Raw genomic sequence first — 21,765 nt, 5'->3', positions numbered from 1 at the left:
AAACTAACTGCATTTTTACTTGTGGTGTAATTTTTTTACAGGGTGATTCTGGACAACCCGGTATAGCAACACCTGGTCCAAAAGGTGAAAAGGTAAGTGAATGTTTTTAAACAATGATTTTCTCTCCTTCAATACAAGTGTATTGTGGATGTGTTTACGTGGGACAAAAACAACATGTGCCTTGTATTTAAGGGAGACTCATGTGGCGTGTGCCAAACCACTACCTCTGAGGTGGGAAGTGGCCTATCTACGATAAAGGTCACAGGGGAACGTGGCCCTCCAGGACCTCCAGGTCCACCAGGAGAAGGAGTTGAAGGCAAACAGGTAAGCCTGACTATTTTATGATCGCTTTATATTGGAGGAGGCAAGGGTGGTGTGTTGCTTCTAGTGTATCAGCGAATACATTTTTAATTTGAGAAGCCCAAAACACACTGACCCTGTTTTCAAAATGGATGTTTCAACAGGGGCCACCAGGTCTGCAAGGTTTCGAAGGAGGGAAAGTAAGTTAATTAGTTTTTAAAGCTTTGCATATAATAATATGTTCACAGTATAGTATAGCTTAGTATTTTTCTAAGCATTAAATATAATTTTTATGTGCGTAGGGTGATCAGGGTTTACAGGGAGACCCAGGAGTGGATGGGGCAGCTGGACCCACAGGACCTCAAGGAGAACCAGGCAGGAATGGCCTTAATGGACTAAAAGGAGAAAAGGTCATTGTCACATGACATTGATCATGCGGTCACATATTAATTGCATTGCAGTAAATTATGCGCCATCACTGGATATGTTAATTATCATTCATCATGTTGATATAATAGATTACACCATTTATATGACTGTGTATAAATTTGAAGGCAAAAAAATACCAGATTAAGCATGGTTGACCATCTGGAATTCTCCTCACTTGCAATTTAAAAGCTTTCTGTCTTTTTTTTATTGCATCTGTGTCTGCATCGCCAGGGAGACGCGTGTGACAGCTGTCCATCACTCCCTGAAGGAAATGGCAATGTTGCTGGCTTACCAGGGCCCAAGGGAGAGAGAGGAGAGCCAGGTTTGCCAGGGGAGGGCAGAGCAGGCAAACAGGTGCAAGTTTTTTCTGTACAAATGCATGCTTTCGCAATGAATTAGTGGAGTTTTGTATGACTATTGCACATACATAGGGTTAGACATCTAAAATAAAAAGCCTAACTGAGGAGCATGCAATTTGTGCTACATATATGACTGATACTTTAAGTCATGCAGCTTGTTGAGGAGGGGTCCACATTTCTAAGCAACTGAACTTGCGATTTTGGCCTAGCAGATGATAAAAAGAGCAAAAAAAACAAAAAAAAGGCTTTTAACTCCTGTGATTTAATATTGATAGTACTTAGTTAAGATGCCATTAAACAAATATGTGTGATTAATAGGGTTATAATGATACATTGATACAGATCAATGCATCGATCAAATTACTAACTATATGGAAGTTCACTTAAATATTCTTGTTATATTTTGTTTCCATTTGTGAGTTTTTAAAATGTAACTGGTTAAAATAGGCACATAATAAAATTATATCAATATATAAATTTAATCAAATCATAATTGTATTGCGGCAGGTTTTGAGGTATCAGCAAGTATTGTAAGAGAATCAATGTTATATTGTATCGTGATAAAATAGCTGATTTATACCCCTAGTGATTAATTGTTTTTTTGTTGTTTTTTTTTTATTGTTCAGCAGCCCTAAAAAAATGGCATGTCTGGACTCTTTCTTTATTATCTTTATTCTATAGGGTCGGCCAGGCCCACCTGGTGTCCAGGGACCTCCAGGGTTCAAAGGCAGTCAGGTAAAGTTACACACCTGACTAATGTGCATACATCAGTCACACCTGTGTGTGAGAGTTATAAGATTGACTGTGGAGTGATGCTCATGTTTATTTATTATTAGGGTGATGCTGGGCTTCCAGGTATTGGCCTTCCAGGACTACAGGTGAATGAACATTTATTGTAATCACTCAGAAAAACTGTTTTCATTTATACCATTTTTAGAGAAATGTGCAGGCCTCAGTTGCATTTAAATAGTTCCTTTAATGCACCAGCTCTTTGTAATGTTTTGATGTTCTCACTCAGGGTGAGCAGGGACCTAGAGGTTTTCCCGGAGCTGCTGTAAGTGCACAAAACGTATTGTGTTATTGGGTGTTCACACATGGATTTGGGCCTTTGAGTATGCAAATTTCTAGATTTTGTTCTCTTTGAATTTTCTATTTTTACATGTTATCTGATACATACACTGCTGTTCACAAGTTGAAATCGGTATTTTTTTTTTAATGTTTTTGAAGTTTCTTATGCTCACCAAGGCTGCATTTGATTAATTAAAAATACAGTAAAAACAGTAAAGTTGTGTAATATTATTAGAATTTAAAATAACTGTTTTATATTTGAATATATTTTTCAAATGTAATTTTTTCCTATTATGGCAAAGCTGAATGTTCAGCATCATTACTCCAGTCTTCAGTGTCACACGATCCTTCAGAAATCATTCTAATATGCTAATTTGCTGCTCAAGAAGCATTTCTTATTATTATCAATGTTGAAAACAGTTGTGCTGCCTAATCTTTTTGTGGAAACGATGATACATTTTTCAAGCTTTTTTAATTAATAGAAAGTTCAAAAGAACAGTATTTATTTGTAATAGAAATCTTAATATATTATAAATGTCTTTACTGTCATTTTTCATCAATTTATTGCATCCTTGCTGAATAAAAGTATAATTTTCTTTAAAAAAAAACAAAATAATTTTTTTAGTAGCCCTGAAACTTTTGAACAGTAGTGTATGAGTCACAATAATAAATAAAACAGCCCTTTTAATAAGCACCACATATGGAAACCAAGTGTAAAAACAATCGTGTGTCCTACAGGGTCCAGAAGGACGTCTGGGACCTGCAGGGCCGATTGGACCAGCAGGACAAAGGGTAGATCACCAACGCAATGACACAGTACTCTTCAGGCCAAAAGACACTCTGGATCTGACCTCACTGCTGTCCTAATGTATTGCTTGATATCAATAGGGTCCAAAGGGAGAAATGGGACCACCAGGGCCACAGGGGCCAATGGGAATGGGACCAATCGGACCACCGGTAAGAACTTGAGATACAGTAAAACATGCACCAAAAGATTTTCCCCAGCAAATGATGCAGCCATTTTTTTATGTTCAGACTCTCGTCATTATATTTAATATCTGAATGCCATTATGGATGTGATTATCTGTTTTGCATAATACAGTGGGTATAGCAAAGAATCACCCCCCTTTAAAATAATCACATTTTGTTGCTTTGCAGCCTGAAATGAAGACAGAAACATTTTTTTGTTTTATCCAGCTGTATTTACTCAGGGCATCTTATACCATCCAAGTGAAATAATGCAAGATAAGCACATATTTAATATTAAGTATGCAGTTTCACATCATAGGAAATAGGGAGTGGGATGAGATACAGCCAGTGTTATTTTTTTTGTCTTGCAATTTTAAATGATTTATATAATCTGTGTCACAGGGTAGGGATGGAACACAAGGATTTCCTGGAATACCAGGGCAGGATGGGAGTCCTGTAAGTTTGTTTGTTTGTTTAATCCTCTCCAGCAATTCTTTGCTTAACTCCTCTTGCTTATTCCCATATTGTGACACACGCTCTGTGATTAACACATTCACCCAAGCATATTGTCCATTGTTCATTGCTCTGCCATCTAGAGACGGCATCAAACGAACTTCAATAAACTGCAGAGACAAAGGCAGTGAGAGTTTGTTGTCTTGCCAGAGCTTGTCTCATTAAAAAAGCAAAGTTAGCGTTGTCTGTTCTCACATCAGATGTTAATTACCTGGGGCTTTGTCGCAGAGAGCTTAAGGAGCGAATCCAGAGACCGACTCGGGTCATATTCGACTCTGCCTGGATCCCTAACAGCAACACATTGTCTGCTTGCATCACATCACCTGCCACTGCTCCTCCCCGATCCACACTCATCTAGCTGGCCCTGGAGAGTTACACACAATAAGACTGTCTAACTGTGCCTGTGTGTGTCTGTGTGTGTGTGTGTGTGTGTTTCTCCTTGTCTTTCAGGGAGCCACTGGGCCTAAGGGTGACAAGGTAAGTGTCTGGATCAGTGAGCTGGAGAGGCGATTTCCTGGTTCCCCGAAACAGTGAGAGCGTGTGTGGAGGGGACGATGGATAGGAGGAGTAATGTTTATAGCGACCGTCTGTATGCACAGTGATGTGTCCACCCTGGAGACACAAACAGACGCATAAATCTGACAGAAGAGTTTGACAGTGCTGAAAAAGATAAAAATGCCCTCGAGCTAAAACAAGGCTATTAATTGGTGAATATTACAGCTGTCATCTGTAATCTGACAACATCACAGCGTATCAAAAAGAAAGGAAGTGAGCGTGAGGGAGATGAGAAAGAGAGACCTCGAAAGAAAAGCCCTGGAAATGCTTCATTCTTTAATGTCCTCTGTAGTCTCCCAGACTAATTTGTCTAAACACAGAGGAAAGTGTCAGCTGATATCAAATGATGCATATTCCACTTAAGTGTGATGAAGTGCTCTGTGATTCCTGTTGAGTGCCAGGATAGAATTCTACAGCAAATCTTTTTTGTAATTTCGACATCATGTCATGTTGCAACACAATGTAACATGCTTGTGTGTGTGCGTGTGTGTGTGTGTGTGTGTGTGTGCGTGTGCATGTTGGGACCATGGTTATTATAGTTAACTGAAACTAAAATAAAACCATAAAAAAAAAATAATCTAAAATAAAATAAACGTTAACTGAAATAAAATATAGAAAAAAATATTTTAGCTAGTTGCCAAGGCAACATTTCTTATTTTAATTTACATTAACTTGATGTACTAAAATAACTAAACCTAAAGCTGAAATAAAAATGAATAAAAATTATATAGACAATTATATATACAATTTTTTTTACAAAAACTCTAACTAAAATAAAAAAAATTAAAACTTATTCAAAATATTAGTAAAATCGGAAATGCTTCATTCTTTAATGTCCTCTGTAGTCTCCCAGACTAATTTGTCTAAACACAGAGGAAAGTGTCAGCTGATATCAAATGATGCATATTCCACTTAAGTGTGATGAAGTGCTCTGTGATTCCTGTTGAGTGCAAGGATAGAATTCTACAGCAAATCTTTTTGTAATTTCGACATCATGTCATGTTGCAACACAATGTAACATGCTTGTGTGTGTGCGGGTGTGTGTGTGCGTGTGCATGTTGGGACCATGGTTATTATAGTTAACTGAAACTAAAATAAAACCATAAAAAAAAAATAATCTAAAATAAAATAAACGTTAACTGAAATAAAATATAGAAAAAAATATTTTAGCTAGTTGCTAAGGCAACATTTCTTATTTTAATTTACATTAACTTGATGTACTAAAATAACTAAACCTAAAGATGAATAAAAATTATATAGACAATTATATATACAATTTTTTTTACAAAAACTCTAACTAAAATAAAAAAAATAAAAACTTATTCAAAATATTAGTAAAATCTATGATAATCTTTGGGAATGTAATAAGGGAATTATCACTATTATTATTCCAAATACAAATGTTTTACTAATACAATACTTTATTTTCACTTCTCAGCTGTCAAATGTCATTATATAAAAACATTATTATTATTATTATTATTATTATTATTATTATTATATTTTAAATTAGCTCAAATTCATTTTAATATTGTTATTGCTATTATTAATAAATCAGTATGCATTAATTTATTAATAATAATAATAATAATACAATGGGTATATTTTTTGTTGTTGTAGTCTAAATTATAATTTAGTTATTGTCAAATAGCAAAAATAATACAACAATACAAATAAATATTAGCTTTGCTGAGTTGTGATGCTCTCTTTTAGGTTAGGTTGAATATATTTAATTAAATATATAATTTGTTCCAGTAAACAAACACCTAGCAACATAAAAATCATTCAGAATACCTTAGCAACCACATAGCATCACCCTGGAAACAATCTTGACTAGTTGTGGCAGTTTACTCAGAAAATGTACAACTCACTGTAACCAATTTTTTTGTTGTTGTTGTGTCGTAGGGTGAACCAGCAGAGTGCAACTGTTTGAATTATATGTTCCCTGGAACCGGTGGACCTGTGAGCTAATGCTTTATTTTATTGTTGTTAATCAAGAAGACATTAACACACTCTCACGCATACACACTCTAAGAATGTGGGCTATTAAACAAAACCTTTTAAATCACTCACGTCTCATCATGAGACCTGATGTCATTCACAGTGCTGAAGTCAATTACTCTTTTCTTGCAGGGGGTCCCAGGTGGTGAGAGCAGGTGGCAGCCTGGTCCTCAGGTCTGACATCCTTTTTCACTCTGTATCGCTCTTCTGCTGCTTAAATCTATGCATTTTGAAAAGTTTGTACAAGAAAAAATTCTAGCAATTACAGTAGAATTACAACATTCATGACTCTGTATCGCTCTTCTGCTGCTTAAATCTCTGCATTTTGAGAAGTCTGTACAAGAAAAAATCCTAGCAATTACAGTAGAATTACAACATTCATTCATTCATTCATTCATGAATAGCAATTACGATAGGGTTTCAGTGCTACACTCTACTAATGGACTTATGGAGACACAAAAAGGAATCTGAGAGCATTTTTTAATAATGTTTTATTTTTTCATTAAAGCATGTCAACATATTCTGTTACACCAAATACACCAAATATCGTTAAAAAAGCATCATATGACCCCTTTAAATATACAATGGGAATTATAATGGTATGTAAGCCCATCATCATTTAAATCACCCTGATAAACTGGCAAATTGACTTCTGTATGACCTCACCGTGAGCACTGAGTGGTCTTTAACCTGGTGTTGTGTTGATTTCCCAAGTCTCAGAAGAACTGAAATTAAAAAATAGACAGAGAAAGGCAAGAAAAAATGTAAATGTCTACTCCGAGCTGGAACACAAACCAGGAGAGGGTCCAGGGCTTTGGCTACTTTCCCTCTGCCCCGCTGGAGAAGGAGGTGTCCAGATTGTAGCCACAAGCTAAACCAATTCAACCTCAGTTCCTTCTTACAGGGTCTCCCTGGCAACGATGGCATACCAGGGAAACCGGGTCCACCCGGCCAAGCAGTGAGTAACCAGACAGGGGGAGGAGCTTTTATTACAGTATATAAACACAGAGCAAGGAGCCTGGTTGGTCGACTTCTGCGTTAGAGGGGGAGTGGGTTGGGCCTCCTTTAAACCGGTGCAGGGAGACAGAGCTCACTAGAGGTGATTCACGAAGACAACAGCAGCTTTTTTATAATACGAAAAGGAACCAGTAAGCATTTGTAAAGATCTTAACTCGGCACTCCATGAGGCGTCTCTCCTGCAGTATGTCCTTTATGGCCACCAAAGGTCCCATTACCCTTTCAGAGTTAACTCACAGTCTCCGAGGCTTTGTGTAATGATAAACACTGCCATTGTGTTGAGTTACGGTTAGGGCGGCCATTACTGTGAGTGATGTTCCATACAGAAAGAGCCATTAGATCTTTGGTTGAAAGCAGGATTTTGGCATTAATGGCCCTGTCTCTCCGCACACATATTTTCCTAGCTGGCTGGAGGCCCATCCTGAAATCAGAGCTCCGGGCTTCCAGCCTGCAGCGGATATTTGGCCAGACTTCTGTCCCGGCCCGCTTTGCTCCACTTCTATCGGCAGACTCAGACCACCGAGTTCTTCCAGAGCACAATCAGATTTAAACCATGTTATTCATTTAACTCTCGTTCGCCAACCTTTGAGAAACAGACCCCGCAAACAACTTAATCCCAAAGCTAGTTCATTAATATACAAATTAATTCTGTTCTATAGAGCCAAAAACACTAAATAGTTCAATTAAATAGAAGTAATGAATAATATTAGGAATTTCAAATGGTTCTTTTAAAAAAACTAAAAAGGTGACCAATTACCATATTAAAACCATAATTACAGTAGATTAACTGGATGGCATAAGATGTCATTATATGAGTGGTCCTGCAATGAAACCACTTTACTGAGCTGTGGAGAGCCCAAACCAGCCAGTGGTGAGAGGAGATCTACATGCTGGATGCTCATAGCACCTTCAAGAGCACCTGAGAGCCACTCTCATAGTCGGTCAAGTTCTCTGGTTTAACTGTAGTTAGAGGAATATTTCAGTCATCTATACAAAAAAGGGCCATGTGGGCCAAGTGCATATAATATATTGGTACGAGGTGAAGTGGAATTTTAGTTTATTTTTTTATTTTTTTTACGCTTTAAAATACTCTGGGGATTCATTACATATAGTATTCCATATACGTTTGAAGTACATTGTGGGTGTTGCACAATGAAGTTTTGTTTTTTGTCCTTCTGAAAGTCTTTTGTGCTCTGAAACTAATGCTTTGTAAAGAAGGATGTGAAACATCTTATCCATGCTGTAAATGGCCAATACAGTAGCACAATATATATTTTTTTTTATTATATTTTCATTTACATGTTTATGGATGCAGTTAGTCAGTAAACTGTTTTGAAATGACAGCATAATAAATAATTGTAGCATAATGTGAAATAATTTATCACGTTAAATTCAGCTCCGATTTTTTTCTGAATAATTTCATGCAAAATAGTTCCATTATTAAAATGAGATTTTTGTTATTAATAATAATGAGTTCATAACTTTACTTCCTGAGCAATGCTTTTAAAAAATAACCTTTTAGTGTACTGCATTGCCTTGGTCTCACCATAGTCACTTTCTTCTGAACTTCTGATGATTATTGCACATTCATTTGTTGTGAAATGTAAAAGTGTTTTTGATGCAGTCACCATGGCTGACTGTCTCCTCCATCTTGCAGCCTCCTGTTTTGATGCCTCAGGATTCAGCTTCCACAGGCAAGGTAAGCGAACAGTCTAGCCCACATGCTAACTTATCTGTATTAACTGCACGTGTTCAACTTATCTCTCTCTCTATGACATTATTAGTATGCATGTGCAAGGAAACACTGGTATTATCTGGTAATATAATGTGTACAGAAACATACACATTAGCATAGTTGGTGTGGTGTGAATAGATGTTATTTTTTCATTCTGCCCCCAAAGTAGTACACATACAACAGCAAGACATCTATGCACTGCATGCATTTTCATTTGGATGATGGAATTTTTAGTGCAGGGGGTTTCAACCTTTTTGAGACCCAGGACCCCATGGTGGATAGAGAGATGAAGCAGGGTACCCCTGTTACATATTGCATAAAATCGAGTGCTGCATTTTAAGCCTGGCATATCTCATACATATACAACCATTTTAATGTATACATAGTTTATGATTCTTACATAGCGAAGCTATTAAAAATTTATTTATTTATTTAAACTACCATTCAAATGTTTGGGATTGATAAGATTTTTTTAGTCTCCTATGATGATCAAGGTTGTATTTATTTTATCAAATATATTTATATATACTGTATATACATATATTTGATATGTATGCATTTATTTTATCAAATAAATGCAACCTTGTTCAGCCCCTCCTCACACGCGTGAGTGTGTTTCCCATGAGGTGTTCCGGACATGCTGGCAGTCAGGCTCTGATATCACTTTCTCCTGACCGGAATTTTGGCATTCCCTGTTGAGACGTTTCCATCTTGTTCCCACAGTGAACACACACACGTCTTAATGACAAATGTGTGCTGTTCAGGCAGAAGAATACATTTATTTTGCAAACCCTATTTTTTATTTTTTTTTTACTTTGAAACCTTGTACATTCTTTGAGCCGGGGTTATTTGGATTCTTTAATTCCTGTTCTATCAAACTGTAATGTGAGAGTATAGTTTTTACTGTTAACAAAATATCCAGTGTTTGAATTTCATGAATCTTTCTCAGTCTGTCTGTACCTTTTTACTCTTCAATGCAGCACTACTATTCACTTGTATTTGCATGCAGGTGCTGTGTTTTTATTGTTCATTTGTTCTTTCAGTGAGTACACATATGTGTTTGTGTCATGTGTATGCATCACTGTAGGAGGGCTGTGGCGAATGCTCCAAGGGTCTACCAGGTGTGCCTGGCATGGTTGGCGCTAAGGGCGAGAAGGGAGATCAGGGCAAGCCTGGCGTTGAACACTTAGATGGATGTGAACGGGTGAGAGGGATGAATGATGGATGATGTGATTGGTATTAAACAGAAAAGGGTGTGGGTAACGTTGATTTGTTTGTTTGCTGTTGTTTTAAGCTTTCTGTTTGGCATGCCATTGATTTCTACAGTAGTTTTGCTCATGCTCATGAACATACAGTACTAAACCTATCTCTATGATCACCTTTACAGTGTATAGAGAAGCTGCAGAGAGAAGAAACACCAAGTGGGCCTGTAAGTCTATGGACCGATTGATTAATGCTCTTTTTACACTCATATGAAACCATGATAGGGAAGCTTCCCAAGCTACAAGCTACTCATAATGTTAATCTCAATTTAATGAAATCTCAATTATGATGACAGGATTCAAAATACAAATAAGTTTAATGAATTTAACTAAATATATTACATAAAAAAGATACAGGGCATTATACAAAGGTTCTTAGTGAATTAGTGAATCGTTTTAAAATGGTCCATTTATACGAATGTTCAAACAAACCAATTCACTAAAATGAATTGGAACACTACATAGTTGAGTAAATCACACTCTTCTACTCATTGGGAAAAGGTAGCTTGTTACTGGAAAAGCTATACTATTATGAAAGCAGCTGAGCTACTGTCACATTATTGAAAATTGTAATCCACTGTTCCATTGTTCTGACACAAAGCTGTTCCTTTCATCACCTAAAGTCATTATTTGTTTCTCTTCAAATTGTGCACGCATTTCTTGATTGTAACCCCTCATGTCTGTCTGCTCAATGTTTTTAGACGAGTAACAGTGGTCAGTGCGCTGGTGCACCAGGGATGCCCGGATTCCCAGGGACCGCAGGGGTCAAAGGAGAGCCGGTGAGAGATTCTGCCGAGTTTCATTACTATCAGTGCCTATTAGAGAGGATACAAGAGCTCTGCTTTATCCTAACTGTTGCGAATCTAACAACACAATATTTTAATATTAAAAGCAAATATATAAATATATATATATATATATAGCACACTCCAATTATATTATTCTGTCCCCAATTCTTTCCCAGATTTGTGTTATCAGAGGCTTAGGAATAATATGAAAAGGAGGGGGACATATTTATTTTCATCTTGGCTCATGAATATTAATTAGGTGTTGTAATGTTTGCCCAGTTGTCTAAAACTGATTTGCTGAAAGACAAGTAGGTGGGCGCTAGGCATAGTAGGATTACTTCATACCGCCTGCACGTTCATTCAGTCCACTGTTGATGCAACCAGTTGGCAGAGACTTCTGCTTGGTCCTAGTCATCGTAGTTAGCTGCTATTTATTTCAAAACAGAATCAAAGCAAACTTTTTGATTCAACATAGAACTTACTCCACATAAGGCTACAATGCGGCCATAAAATTGTTTTTCTGCATCTTCAGACTCTTCAGAGGTTGTGTGAATGCATTTACACCACAGTTAGAAATGCATAAATAATACTTTAAGATGAATGGGTTTTAAATGGGCATTAATGGGTTTAAAAATGAATATTGAAGTAGCTGATTTGTTCAGAAACTAAGCAAATTACTGTCTTTATGAATGGGTCACTGAATCTTTGGTTCACTCGTTCTAAACCATGGATTCATTCAGTAATGAAACAGCGGTGTTTTTTGCTCAGAAAGGCACAACTGTTCTGTTGCGGCTTTGTTAAAAATGATTTAGGAGCAAAAGCAAACAATGTTGCATGTAAAATGTAATACAATATTAACTTACTGTTCATTGAAATGCTGTAAATATGTTTTTAATCATAGGTATTCACACCAAATTAACATGTTATATATTAATATATAATTATATACATATATAATGTAAAATAATGATTATTATATAGCCCCAGTTATAATGGTTGCTTCGCCTGACACCGTATGCTATAAAACATTATCATGGTCTGTCTTCACTGTAGGGTCCTAGAGGTGAGCGAGGACCTCCTGGTCTTCCTGGAACCCCAGTAAGTTTCTACTTTGCCAGTTATGCTCCAGATTGTCTCCTAAAAGGTCGTTTCTGGCAGGATTGCCTTTTTAGCCCTCTTTTCTTAGAAACTGAGACAGAGTGACCCCAGATGGCTTTCAGAGTGCAGTCCATATCATATAGAGACAAACCAATGTTGAGCACTTCTTACAGAATTGCAGCAAACAGAGAACTGTTCTACATGACTTAATTTAGTAATTTAATCCCACAAATGCAGTGTGTGTTTGCACAATCTATTTTCTTTTAGGTTCAGTGTTTTCAGTTACAATAAACCAAGAAGGGAGAACAGTCAATTACTTCTTTGTTGTGAGGTTAGAGTGGCCCCTACAGGTTTGACCCAGAATTGCAGAATGCTTTCCAAAATAGTCCCAAATCTGTGCCTAATCTAATTTCAACATGTAATTGAGAGTTAAGACGTTGTGTCCACTTAAACTTGTCATTTCTTCTTTTTTTTGTAAAGAAATCAATGCTTTTTTATTTAATTTTCTTTTCACTTTTGATTTCATTTCAAAGGTGACTATAAAGACTTTTACACTCTTACATTGTTAAAAGAATCCCAAAAAAAGTGTTTGTTTGTTTGTGTGTGCATGTGTGTGTGTCTTGTGTTCCCACAGCATAAATTATATAAATATATATAAAACAGTGATTTAACTACAAAAAAAAGAGTATTAAAAAATGTGTTGTCCATGGAATATTAAGTGCAAAGGATGCCATGTCAATAACCTAAAACCTCAATAGCTGTGACATATTTGTATCAATTACTGCTCTGAACACAAAATGCAACAAACAGAACAAACCCACTGAAAGTTGATCGTGATCCACTAAGCGTTGCGCAGTGGACCACACAAATAGTTTTTCTGTTCAATTCTGTCAAGTTGTACATTTCATCTCACTTTACTAGTATCAAGTATTCAAAAACTATAGTAAAACAGGCTGCATAACTATGAGAAATGAAGAGGAAAATTGGGATGCATGTGCAAGGGTCTTCTTGACAGGATTGCTTTTATTTGTTTGTTTCTTGTTTTTGTCCATTATAAAGGAATATATTTCTAACTGTTGCTCTCTTATTATCATTCTTTTATAGGGCAATATTGGTTTCCCTGGTCCTCAAGGGCCTCCTGGACTGCCTGTAAGTCAAAGCATGCAAACTTACGATCAGCTCAGACAAACACAGAAGATGTTTAATTACCTCAGAAACCAGCCCATCTTCTCTCGTGCACCATAATGAATGCCATGACAGAGAAGTATAACTGTAGTGCTGTGGTGCTTGTTCAATTATCTCTCCATAGCCATTGTGTATGTGCTGCTGACAGGTTATTTTGCAACGCCTTGAACGGCATGTTATAACAGAGGTTTGGGCTTACTGATGAATTGAGTCTGAGCCAGAATGGATTTTATTTTAATGTTGTCCAGCTTTATGCTTTGTGAGCTTTATCTGACTTTCTTTCATTTGCTTCAATCGAAACGGTTTGAAACAACAAACTCAGCGGTGTAGTTTTTTTTGCTGTTTTTCTTTTTCTTTTCCTATTAGCATGGAAAAGCAGAAAATAAAGATTTACAGTATGCCAATGTTTTCCAAAATGAAATTTTCAGTGGAATTGATCCGCTAATAGAATGATATATAAATGAACCGCTGAGGAGAGTGTGCAGTCAGCAAGATTCAGGAAAATAAAAGAAAGACATTTCCAAAAGAGACAGCCAATAGAGGGATATAATTCTTTTTTCTAGCTTAAAGATGAAGCCAAATACTCCCTCTTCTATTTCCGTTTAATGTGCAGAGACAACTGTAAGTGAGCTATTATTAAGTTCCTGAAGAGTCTAAACACTGACAAATTCACAACTTTGTTTGTTGGAGTGGTCCGACATGTCAAAGTCTCACTCAACCAGTGATGTGAGTTTAGAATGGACTGCTTTCATTAATCATTCTTAAATTAAATTAAAGTTAAACCAGTGAGATCAAATCCACCTGCTAGGCACGGCAATGCACTTAATGATTTAACACGCATGAAGCAGGTCTGAGACTTTCAAACCTGCTGCCGGCAACTCTTAAATTCATTACCATTATTTATGCAGTTTTATTTTTCTTGGGGAAAGTGTTTATGACGTTGAAATCCGTTTGTCCTTGACCTTGCTGATTAAAAAATCCTGACAAAACATTTTGTTTTCTTCGCACAGGGCACTAATTTATTTACAGTTTTTCCTCAGTCGATTTTAAATAAGGCCAATGCATTTAGAAAAAATAAAATATTATTAGTATGAGAATAGTCTGTCTGGGAATATTGTTTTGTTACCGTTTCGATCTCTATGTTAACTGCTTAAAGAGCATTGACCTTCATTTAGTGGAATGTATCAAATCGATTAAGTAAAAACTGTAAACCTTTAAGTGATGTATCTATGCAGGAGGCATTTACTGAAGGATTATCTGATATGAAATTCAACTCAGGTCCATGCCTTTTTCATTATGCATGCAATAGCTAATAGGCATGTTTTGTCCCGTGACTATAAAGGTAAAAACAATACAAACAATAACTCGGCATCTTTTGTCTGTTCCTGGAATACAGATGGCAGGAAAGAAGGATTCATTCATTCCCCTTACTTTCGTCCCTGTCTTAGAAAATAATTGCCAAGCATTTGGCAGGTGTATTAGCTGTTTTGTTTTGCTGTTAAGATCACAATTATCTGAAATGCAAGGCTGTAAAAACAAGTATTCTCCAGCAAGATATTGTAATACTAATATAATATAGTATTTCTTATGTATATGACGAATAAAATGCTTATATTTGCATTTTTTTGCTGGCTCTGTTGCTAATGCCTCTTTCATTTTTTTTAATCATAGGGTCAACAAGGTCAGAGAGGGACAGACGGACTTCCAGGACAGAAAGGTGAACAGGTGAGTAACTCAAGAATATATACTAATGGACAGTGTGCTGTATTATTGAGTTACTTTTGTTATTTTCACAAAGGGTCCACCAGGAAATCCTGGCTATCCTGGAACCATGGGACCGCCTGGACTCCCTGTAAGTGGTTTCAACAATTGACCATTGACAATTGACCCGATGCAGAGACATCATATATTAATGTTTTGACATGTTGTATAACTCCTAATTGTTTGATTGGTGGGTTAAAGTCATAATGCTTTTTTCCCAGGGCCTTAAAGGAGAGCGTGGCAGTCCAGGAACTGCAGGGCAGAAAGGAGATTCTGTAAGAACGCACTCTTTAAACAATGTTAAACTTCAAGTGTCCAGTTTATTCATTGACTTTGAATGGGATCTATTTTTATGTCAGTAATTTATTTGATCAGAAATACAGTAAAACAGCAATTATGTGAAATAATACAAAATATAAAATATATTAAAATAGAAAACATTTATTTTAAAATGTTTTTTTCCCCCTGTGATGGCAAAGCTGATTTTTCAAAAGAACAGCATTTATTTAAAATAGAGGTCTTTTGTAACACAGTAACTGTGTCATTTTGATCAATGTAATGTGTCCTTGCTGAATATAAGTATTCTTTAAAAAAAATCTTTCTGACCCTTTTGAATGCATAATTACATACTTTTCAGAGCACCTCAACCTATTGTTTTGACTGTCCTTTGGGGGTTCAAAGCGCGCAGGAGCATTCACAAAGGAAATCTTATAATGACTTGGTAAAGTGTTTGAAACTTTGCACTGTTTTTAAATAGGGTCCACCGGGATCTCCAGGTTATCAAGGACCAGTCGGCCCAACAGTGAGTAAACATCCGGTTTTAATGCCTTTATTTTTTCTGCTTCACATATATAGACTCTTACCTGAAGTCATGACCCTCAACAGCACTGCACTGCACTTCACTGCTTTGTCTTTTTTATCATTGGGATTTTCAAAACAAACCTTATGTCTATCTTGGATGGCTGATAATCATGCACGATATATAGAAGCTAGTTTCCCTTTTGTATTCTCTTTGTGAGTAATAACTCTCAGATCAAACCAAAAAGCTTCAAACATTTTGTAGATCGATTGTGGAAAAACTTAGGAGAATGCTGATTTTTGTTCTTTTCTTTTAGTCTTTCTCACACAGATTCAACATTGTTCTCAAAAACTGACAATGTGTGATGTTAAAAAACATATTTCCCTGACTGGCAGGGTCCTAAAGGGGAAGCTGGAACAGCGGGACCTGTGGGACCAAAGGGAGATCAGGTAGAAAAGCATGTTGCTGATATATTGCCAACAAAATCCTTCCCTTTAAAATATCTTTCTATATGTGTCATATCCCTTGATATCACATTCTCATGATACCTTATTCTTTGATATTACACTATGTAGAGCAAGATGTTCTGTTTGCATTTTCAAATTTACAAGCCCAAGATCTGAGAATATACCTGTTTTTCCTGGAAAATAAATATTTAAAAATGTTGTGTATTTACTCAATAAATTCTGTGGTGTATCATCCTCATGTTGTTGCTGTGATCACAATTTACAGTGCGCATAATAACAGTTCTTGCGTCTTTTGTTTACAGGGCTTCCAAGGATCCCAAGGATTCCCAGGACAACCGGTGAGAGTTCAGTCATCATTTCCCTACCGTTTCACTCAAAAATGTCACATTATAGAAGTGAAATGGATTCCAAACTGTAAACAATTTGGACTTTAATTCTGAAATAAACCTCATCTCTTTTCTCTTCATGTCTCCAGGGTCCTCCTGGTTTCTCGGGAAAAGCAGGTCCTCCGGGCCCTCCAGGACCACAAGCTGAGAAGGCAAGTGACAGTACTATAATGCCTGAACATGCATTGATAAATTAAATGATAGAATATAGTGACATCTGGAAATAAATCCTTACAGTATATGAGCAATGACATTTGATAAATGACTCATCATTTGCATTCATAGGCATTATCACTTATGGTCACTTTCACAAACAAGTCCTCTGACATACTCTTTAGTCATTAAATGGCTTGAATGTGGAGTGTAGATGCTTCTCTATCAAGCACTCACCCTTATTTGATTTACTCCCTAAGGGTAGTGCTGGAGTTCAGGGCCCACAGGGACCCACAGGTCCCCCAGGATCAACCGGGGCCCCAGGCATGCCTGTGAGTCTCAGAATCCTATGGATAGACACCTTTTAAAGCAGACGTTCAGCCTGTGTTGTCACCGTACACAATTAAAACTTTCACAAAGTAATTATATTGTTTTGCATTTTGTTTTTGTTTAAAGGGACCACCTGGAATGGAAGGACTTGATGGCAAAGATGGAAAACCAGGTTTAAGGGTCAGAAAAGAAAAGAAATATTATAACCACACATATATATATATATATATATATATATATATTCTATTTTATTTTCTGTTTGTATTATTTCTAACTGTGTTTTATTCTCACAATTGCACAGGGTGAACCAGGACCGCCTGGCTCTGCTGGACCCAGGGGAATGCCGGTATTAACCGTACCATATTTTCTTTCTTAGTTTTCACATTCCAAGCTCTTTGTAGATTTGATCAGTGACACATGAATAGCAAAATCAACATTTGGAACAAAGACTGAAACAAAGAAGAAAGTCAACTTTAATTAGGCATCTCCAAGGAGGAGCTTGACTTGACTTCTCTCTGATTGGAAAAGGCTTACTTGTATAACTGTTTCTCATTCCAGGGTTTCAAGGGCATCAAAGGACACACAGGTCTCCCAGGAATGAAAGTACGAGCCTTTTCTTTGAGTTTCATAGCCTTGTCATTATTTCTATTTGAAATGTGTAGTGCATAAATGAATAAAAAATTACTTCCCATTGATCCTGTCTTTAAAGCTGACGCCTGTAATGTTTTTGATGTTCAAATACGTTCTCTTAATGAGCAAAGACAACTGCAGAAGTGTAAATATTGCATTTTCACATTGTTCTGTGTGTCTGAATGACCCTACATTCCAAGTTTGAGCTCAGTCTATGGCATAGGTTTGGAACGAGACAGTTTGCTAACCCAAACAATGGGAAAACTTTTTGAAAACAATCATTATATTTGCAAATCCATTTGGCACATAATGGTGCAGAAATTACACACAACAGCTTTTACTTCTACGCTAGTCTGCCTTTTTACATATCTCTTTCTCTTTTACTCTACATCATCCCTCTCTCTTCTTTATTGTTATATGTAGGGAGATAGAGGACCTCAGGGACCTGCTGGAGCAGTGGGAAGGCCTGGTCTAGAGGCAAGCTGTCTTCTATTAGATATATTGCCACTGCATCTTTAAATGGGCTATAGATTCCCCTTCAAATGCTCTATAGATTTCAGATAATGAAAGAATGCTCTGAAAATAACCCTTAGCACCCTTAGACCAGCAACATACCCTATGCAAGTAAGCAATCACAGATGCAAATGCTTGGCTAATGTATTGCAACTGTGTGATCCCATTGTACATATACCCAGTGTGTGTTGTCATGTTACTGTGGCAGTTACAAACCTCAGTACTCAAGGAAGAGGTAGAGTTGGCTCTTCTTTACTGCCAATCCATTTCACTGTTCTATTCAAACAGACAGGAGATGAAGAGACATCCTTATGGTTATAATATCTAATATATTCAGGACTATTCTCTTTAAACAGTTGCTCCATTAGTTAGAAGACAGTTAACACTTATGTCCATACTATAATATTACATGATGTCCCTTGCGGCAGTGTTGAGAACTCATGCTTGCATTGTGCTATAGATTGCAATCTGACACACACATCTTGATAAGTAAAAACTTTTATACTTACATTCCAGGGTGATCCCGGTCCTCCTGGACCACAAGGACCACCTGGAGCTCCAGGACATGTTGTAAGTATTTAAAATATCTTATAATCTCCACTTTTCTCTAGTTTGTACATAAACATTACTGTTTAAAAGTTTGGGGTTGGTATGATCAATATTATGCATTCATGCTGAATAAAAGTATTAATTTCTTTAAAACAAGAAATTTTACTGACCTCAAATTTTCGAATGGTAGTGTACAGATAAACTCCTCGAGAATGTGATAAATTAACAGTTCCACTGGAAATTTCTAGGGTTCTGCTGGATCTTCAGGGCCGCCGGGACCAGTTGGGCCACCTGGAGTGGTGAGCAAAAGTCTTCTAAAACAGATAATATGTCAGTGATGTTTTTAATTGTTTGAATGCTTTACTGTGTCTTTTTGTTCTTTACCAGAGCATTAAGGGAGAAAAAGGTGAGGCAGGAGAGAGAGGGCAGCTTGGATTACCTGGCCCACCAGGGCTCCCAGGACATCCAGGGCTGATGGTCAGTACCTAAACTTAGTTGGTTTACCATAATATTTACCATAAATTTTTAATAGCATTATTATTCTTTTAAACATTTTTGTCGCAGATTTATATACATACACACATATATGTGTGTGTGTGTGTGTGTGTGTGTGTGTGTGTGTGTGTGTATTTTATTTTTTTTTTTCTGTATTTTTTTTCTGTAGGGTGAACCAGGGAGTGATGGAGCGGTGGGTAAAGACGTAAGTATCTCCTTTGATTTGCTTCACTATACAAATTTTATGCACAATATGCAACTTTGTGATAACAATTACACATAATTGTTGGATTAAGCCGTAATTCCACAGAATCAGTCTCCACCTTAAGATGAAAACGTTTTTATTCGATTGATGGACATTTGAACACTTCCTCTGCCTTGTAACCAGAATTACTTTTATTTAAACATGCACAGATATAAATAAATAATCAGTTACAGTGGATTTTTAATTAGGTGTTTGTATGACACACAGTTCAGGTAAATCTTATTTATGGGTAAATCGGAATTCTAGAGACTGGAATTTTGGCTTATTTTAATTATATTTTTTACGTTGATAAGAAAAAATACGACTAAATTCTGATTGATATAGGAATGTTTTTGTGCACATTATTACTGCAAAACTTGTACTATCTGTCCCAGTTTCACTCCTATAATTATTTGTAACCGCAGGGAGCCCCAGGCCTGCCAGGAGAACCTGGTCCATCGGGACCAAAGGTAAGATGCGTTGTTTTCACATATCTGTTATAATATCTTTGCACCATTGAACGTTGACATCTTTTCACGTGCATTTGGATACATCTTATTCAGGCATAAGAGAGAGTTTTTCCCTCCCGTCTATGCATGCTCAACACATCCTGTTAGTTTTTACATTTGTCAGGTGGCTCCATCTGCAATCACAAGAGCATGTTATCTAACCTCACTTTGCCTTCACTCTTTTGTTTTTTCCTCCCTCATCTGCCACAGTAGCCTGTTTGAACACCACTCTCAGCTTACATAGTGACACCATTATGCTCCATAATAAAGCCATACAGGAGCCTCTATCTGTCACTGTGACAGGAGAGCATTGTCAGGTTTTTGAAGTTTAGGCGTGAATGAGATGAGAGCAGTGCTTTTCCCTCAACCCATTTGCAGAAGCTCTGTATAGACTGCTACATGTGTTTACATTAGTGTTGGGAATGCTACTTGAAACTATGAAGTATTAAAACTATCCTACCTTACAAGCCATTAGCAAAAAGTAGCTTAACTACATTGAAGATATTTAGGGGGGCATTGTTTTTAGATATGTAACTACTAGCATTAATTAGCATTTGAACCAATACAATTAGACAGCACCAACATTTATATCATTAAACTGAAAACATAATAATGAACAGCATTAATTATCTAAATATATATCGACAAAAAAAGTAGATATGAAATGCAAAGTAGGAAATCAGTATTTGTTTGTTTTAGGCCATTTTCTAAATGAGCCATACATTATAGTGAAAAAAGCTTGCTCAGCTGCAGTGTAGAACTAAAGAACTAAAACCTTTTTAAGTATCTTGGTTAATTTAAATTAAAAAAAATAATAATAAAATATTAATATTAGATGGAACAAATGAATGTAAGAAATGTTGACTTGGCAACAAAATAAAATAAGTTTATAAGTAAGTACTAAAGTTACTAAAACTGAAATAAAAAAATAAAGTTATATAAATATATTTTTTTAATGATAAAATTAAATAATAAAAATAAAAAACAACAAAGAAAAACAAAATTAACTAAATCTTAAAGTAAAACTAAAATGAAAATAAAAAACAAATTCAAAATAGTAAATACAATAATATTATAATAATAATGCTAAAATAACACTTCTTAGCTGCTTTTAGTTCAATACAGTGTGGTTTGGTAAATTAATGAAAAAACAATAATAAAAAAAAAAAAATTGTGTTGAATGTCCAGAAGTGTTTTTGCAGAATGTGTGTGTTATTCTGTGCAGGCCACTTCATAAATCCAGACAAAATTTCCATTAATTTGGGGCTAACAACAGTAAAATATGTTTACTATTGTACAGTACGCATATTGTAAGTTGAAATTAGTTGACATAGGTAATATGGACCTTTTCAAGGAATCAACTGCATTTTTTTTCATAAAGTGAATGTAAATTAGGCTGTAAGGGAACAGAAGTAAACCATGGCATATACAATACACTGTATTGTCACATCCACATCCATATACACTGAACAAAATTATAAACGCAACACTTTTGTTTTTGCCGCCATTTTTCACGAGCTGAACTCAAAGATCTAAGACTTTTTCTATGTACACAAAAGGCCTATTTCTCTCAAATATTGTTCACAAATCTGTCTAAATCTGTGTTAGTGAGCACTTCTCCTTTGCCGAGATAATCCATGACTGCAGTTC

General features: G+C 36.2%; 1 protein-coding gene across 1 annotated transcript in view; it reads left to right on the top strand.

Annotated features, from left to right (window-relative positions):
* The window catches only part of LOC107698978 (collagen alpha-1(XVI) chain-like), a 72,539-nt gene that overhangs the window by 46,422 nt on the left and 4,352 nt on the right, over positions 1-21,765 (top strand). The window contains exons 28-65 of the mRNA XM_016500116.1: positions 42-92; positions 193-324; positions 465-500; positions 603-710; positions 961-1,083; positions 1,770-1,823; positions 1,925-1,966; positions 2,107-2,142; positions 2,895-2,948; positions 3,045-3,113; positions 3,528-3,581; positions 4,089-4,115; positions 6,099-6,155; positions 6,327-6,368; positions 6,937-7,152; positions 8,869-8,910; positions 10,034-10,150; positions 10,334-10,375; positions 10,910-10,987; positions 12,050-12,094; positions 13,199-13,243; positions 14,951-15,004; positions 15,078-15,131; positions 15,262-15,315; positions 15,798-15,842; positions 16,235-16,288; positions 16,609-16,644; positions 16,782-16,844; positions 17,106-17,177; positions 17,302-17,355; positions 17,477-17,521; positions 17,734-17,778; positions 18,229-18,282; positions 18,835-18,888; positions 19,116-19,166; positions 19,255-19,344; positions 19,532-19,567; positions 20,032-20,076. Coding sequence (XP_016355602.1) covers positions 42-92; positions 193-324; positions 465-500; positions 603-710; positions 961-1,083; positions 1,770-1,823; positions 1,925-1,966; positions 2,107-2,142; positions 2,895-2,948; positions 3,045-3,113; positions 3,528-3,581; positions 4,089-4,115; positions 6,099-6,155; positions 6,327-6,368; positions 6,937-7,152; positions 8,869-8,910; positions 10,034-10,150; positions 10,334-10,375; positions 10,910-10,987; positions 12,050-12,094; positions 13,199-13,243; positions 14,951-15,004; positions 15,078-15,131; positions 15,262-15,315; positions 15,798-15,842; positions 16,235-16,288; positions 16,609-16,644; positions 16,782-16,844; positions 17,106-17,177; positions 17,302-17,355; positions 17,477-17,521; positions 17,734-17,778; positions 18,229-18,282; positions 18,835-18,888; positions 19,116-19,166; positions 19,255-19,344; positions 19,532-19,567; positions 20,032-20,076 — 2,376 coding nt within the window. The remainder of the gene's footprint in view (positions 1-41; positions 93-192; positions 325-464; positions 501-602; positions 711-960; positions 1,084-1,769; positions 1,824-1,924; positions 1,967-2,106; positions 2,143-2,894; positions 2,949-3,044; positions 3,114-3,527; positions 3,582-4,088; positions 4,116-6,098; positions 6,156-6,326; positions 6,369-6,936; positions 7,153-8,868; positions 8,911-10,033; positions 10,151-10,333; positions 10,376-10,909; positions 10,988-12,049; positions 12,095-13,198; positions 13,244-14,950; positions 15,005-15,077; positions 15,132-15,261; positions 15,316-15,797; positions 15,843-16,234; positions 16,289-16,608; positions 16,645-16,781; positions 16,845-17,105; positions 17,178-17,301; positions 17,356-17,476; positions 17,522-17,733; positions 17,779-18,228; positions 18,283-18,834; positions 18,889-19,115; positions 19,167-19,254; positions 19,345-19,531; positions 19,568-20,031; positions 20,077-21,765) is intronic.

The sequence above is a fragment of the Sinocyclocheilus anshuiensis genome, unplaced genomic scaffold (genome assembly GCF_001515605.1).
Source record: "Sinocyclocheilus anshuiensis isolate Anshui unplaced genomic scaffold, SAMN03320099.WGS_v1.1 scaffold74, whole genome shotgun sequence".
In the NCBI taxonomy this organism is placed as follows: Eukaryota; Metazoa; Chordata; class Actinopteri; order Cypriniformes; family Cyprinidae; genus Sinocyclocheilus; species Sinocyclocheilus anshuiensis.
Note: the sequence above shows the minus strand (reverse complement) of the source record. Positions and strands in the feature narration are given on the sequence as shown.